This window comes from Miscanthus floridulus, chromosome 1, assembly GCF_019320115.1.
Source record: "Miscanthus floridulus cultivar M001 chromosome 1, ASM1932011v1, whole genome shotgun sequence".
In the NCBI taxonomy this organism is placed as follows: Eukaryota; Viridiplantae; Streptophyta; class Magnoliopsida; order Poales; family Poaceae; genus Miscanthus; species Miscanthus floridulus.
Genome location: NC_089580.1, coordinates 163208787 through 163211449, shown reverse-complemented (window position 1 = coordinate 163211449; position 2663 = coordinate 163208787). Strand labels below are relative to the sequence as shown.

Here is a 2663-nt window from a genome sequence, read left to right as displayed (position 1 = left end):
TAAAAAGGAAGACGGAGAGGGACTGAGGGAGCAGGGAACTCAAGGAGAGGTGATGGAGCGGCGGCGATATCACCGGATCCAAGGACGACGGTCGCACCGGCGACGAAGATGGATCGACGAGAGGAGGCGAGTGGCGACGAGCGACCGAGCGGGTGTCGAGTGCGGCGGCGGTTGGGAGGGAAATGGGGTTAGGGTTAGGGTGGGGGTGGGGGCCGGGGGGGTCACGGTTTATATATGGGGAGGAGGGGGGAGTTCTTGGGCCGGCGGCCGCCGGCCTACTTGCCGTTGGGCTGCTACGGGCCTGCTGTTATTTTGCGGGCCATGCCGTGCCGGCCTGTGGGCCTAGGGTGCGGCCCAAGCACGGCCTGCACCCCCGTGTCGTGCCAGCCCGGGCCCATTGACCTTTGGGCCGGGCCGGGCTAGGACCGGGCCTAAATAGCGGGCTCCATGCCGGGCTCACGGGCTCGGGCTCTGTGCCCAGACTCTTGGCCGTGGACGCGTGAAGCGCGCCATGCGCTCGACATGCATGTAATCGGATGGCTCGCAGTCCTCCTCAGGTACTACTAATAATATAGTAATAAATAAACTACTGGAGTACTTCACAGCCACATACGTCCACGTTTCATCAAAAACAAAACACATGCACGTCAACCGGAGCTGCCATCGGTTTACATGCCGCGTCTCTGAAGGCCGGATCAGTGACAGTGAGGCACTGATGAACGAACTGCCGTGACATTCTATATATACCCTCGGTCCCTGTTCCAATTATCATCAAGCAGCACGAGTTGTCGAACACTTGTCTGCTCTTGAGCTCAAAGACATCATCGGCTGCTTCTCGTGCTCTCCTCAGCTTCCCAACTGCAACTGTAGCAGCGAAACTCTACCAACTGCCATGGATGCCCAGAACGTGGAGGTTGCTGCCCTGGTGCAGAAGATCGCGGCCCTCCACGCCGACATCGCCAAGCTGCCGTCGCTGAGCCCGTCCGCCGTCGTCGACGCGCTGTTCACCAACCTCCTCGTGGCCTGCGTCCCGCCGAGCCCCGTCGACGTGACCAAGCTCGGCCCGGACGCGCAGAGGATGCGAGAGGAACTCATCCGCCTCTGCTCCGACGCCGAGGGCCACCTTGAGGCGCACTACGCCGACATGCTCGCCGCCTTCGACAACCCGCTCGATCACCTCGGCCGCTTCCCTTACTTCAGCAACTACATCAACCTGAGCAAGCTCGAGTACGACCTCCTGATCCGCTATGTCCCGGGCCTGGCGCCTTCCCGCATCGCCTTCGTCGGGTCAGGCCCCCTGCCGTTCAGCTCACTCGTGCTCGCCGCCCGCCACCTGCCGAACGCGCTGTTCGACAACTACGACCGGTGCGGCGCCGCCAATGACCGTGCCCGGAAGCTGGTCCGCGCGGACGAGGGCCTGCGCAAGCGAATGTCCTTCCACACCGCCGACGTCGCCAACCTCACGGACGAGCTCCGCAAGTACGACGTGGTCTTCCTGGCGGCGCTCGTCGGCATGGCGGCCGAGGACAAGGCTAAGGTGGTCGCGCACCTTGGCAGGCACATGGCGGACGGAGCGGCTCTCGTCGTGCGGAGCGCTCACGGGGCTCGCGGGTTCCTGTACCCGATCGTCGATCCGGAGGACATCCGGCGCGGCGGGTTCGACGTGCTTGCAGTGTACCACCTGGACGACGAGGTCATCAACTCCGTCATCGTCGCGCGTAAGATCGACGCCCACGCGAAGGGACTTCAGAATGGGCACGCGCATGCGTGCGGCGCAGTGCCGATAGTGAGCCCGCCGTGCAAGTGCTGTAAGATGGTGGCGAACGCGCTCCAGAAGAGGGAGGAGATGGCGACGACGGAGCTGTCCATCTGATGCGAAAACGAACTTTTGAGGATCTGCGCGTGGTAACAATAATTACGAAACGCTGTTTCGTCTCTTAATCTCTCGTGTAACTGTTCGTTCGCACTTCTTTATTTGGTGTCATGCGATGTGTAAGTGTTCAATAATGACGTGTTTTTCCTATGTGATGATACATGGGAAGTTGCCAGCACGTTTACGTACGTGCCTGCTGTGACGGACATCGATGAGAACAGTGTGCACGTAAAGAAATACTAAATCCATTTTAAATTATAGTTTGTTTGACTTTTTTCTTATAAATTTGACCACTCGTCTTATTTAAAAACTTATGCTAAATATCACTTCTTTTGTTGTGGCTTATTTTATTAACAAAAGTCTCAGAGATGATCGAGTGTGTGTTCCTCGCTTGAATGCTCTGAAGTTCTTATAATGGGGGAGCAACAATGGTGGAAGAGATAGGAGAACCTAAGCTAGGCGATGGGCTGCCTGAAGGGAAGCTTCAGGAGCCATACTACGATGGAGAATGAGTGAATGAGTAGGGAACTCAAAATGTCTGGAAAGAGTGCCTTGGCCGTCCTTATATAGAGTTCGTGGCCAGTGCGCATACAACGGAGGTGGTTCTTCCGACCAAAGGGTCGTGAGCCTGAGGGAGGTTCTAGCTAACTTGGCTTGCAAGCTACGTCATCTTGTGGAGTACGTCCGGTCGTGGCGGTCGTCATCGTCTTGTAGCCGTGTCGTGACAGGATGTGGCGTGGTACTTACTGTGCCGGCTGTGTGTAGGGTCAAGATAGCAGACTAGAGGGAG

General features: G+C 57.9%; 1 protein-coding gene across 1 annotated transcript; it reads left to right on the top strand.

Annotated features, from left to right (window-relative positions):
• The first annotated feature begins 892 nt into the window (after positions 1–892).
• LOC136500295 (nicotianamine synthase 2-like) lies at positions 893–1873 on the top strand. The gene has a single exon (XM_066495645.1). The coding sequence runs from the start codon at positions 893–895 to the stop codon at positions 1871–1873; it is 981 nt and encodes a 326-aa protein (XP_066351742.1).
• The last annotated feature ends 790 nt before the right edge of the window (positions 1874–2663 follow it).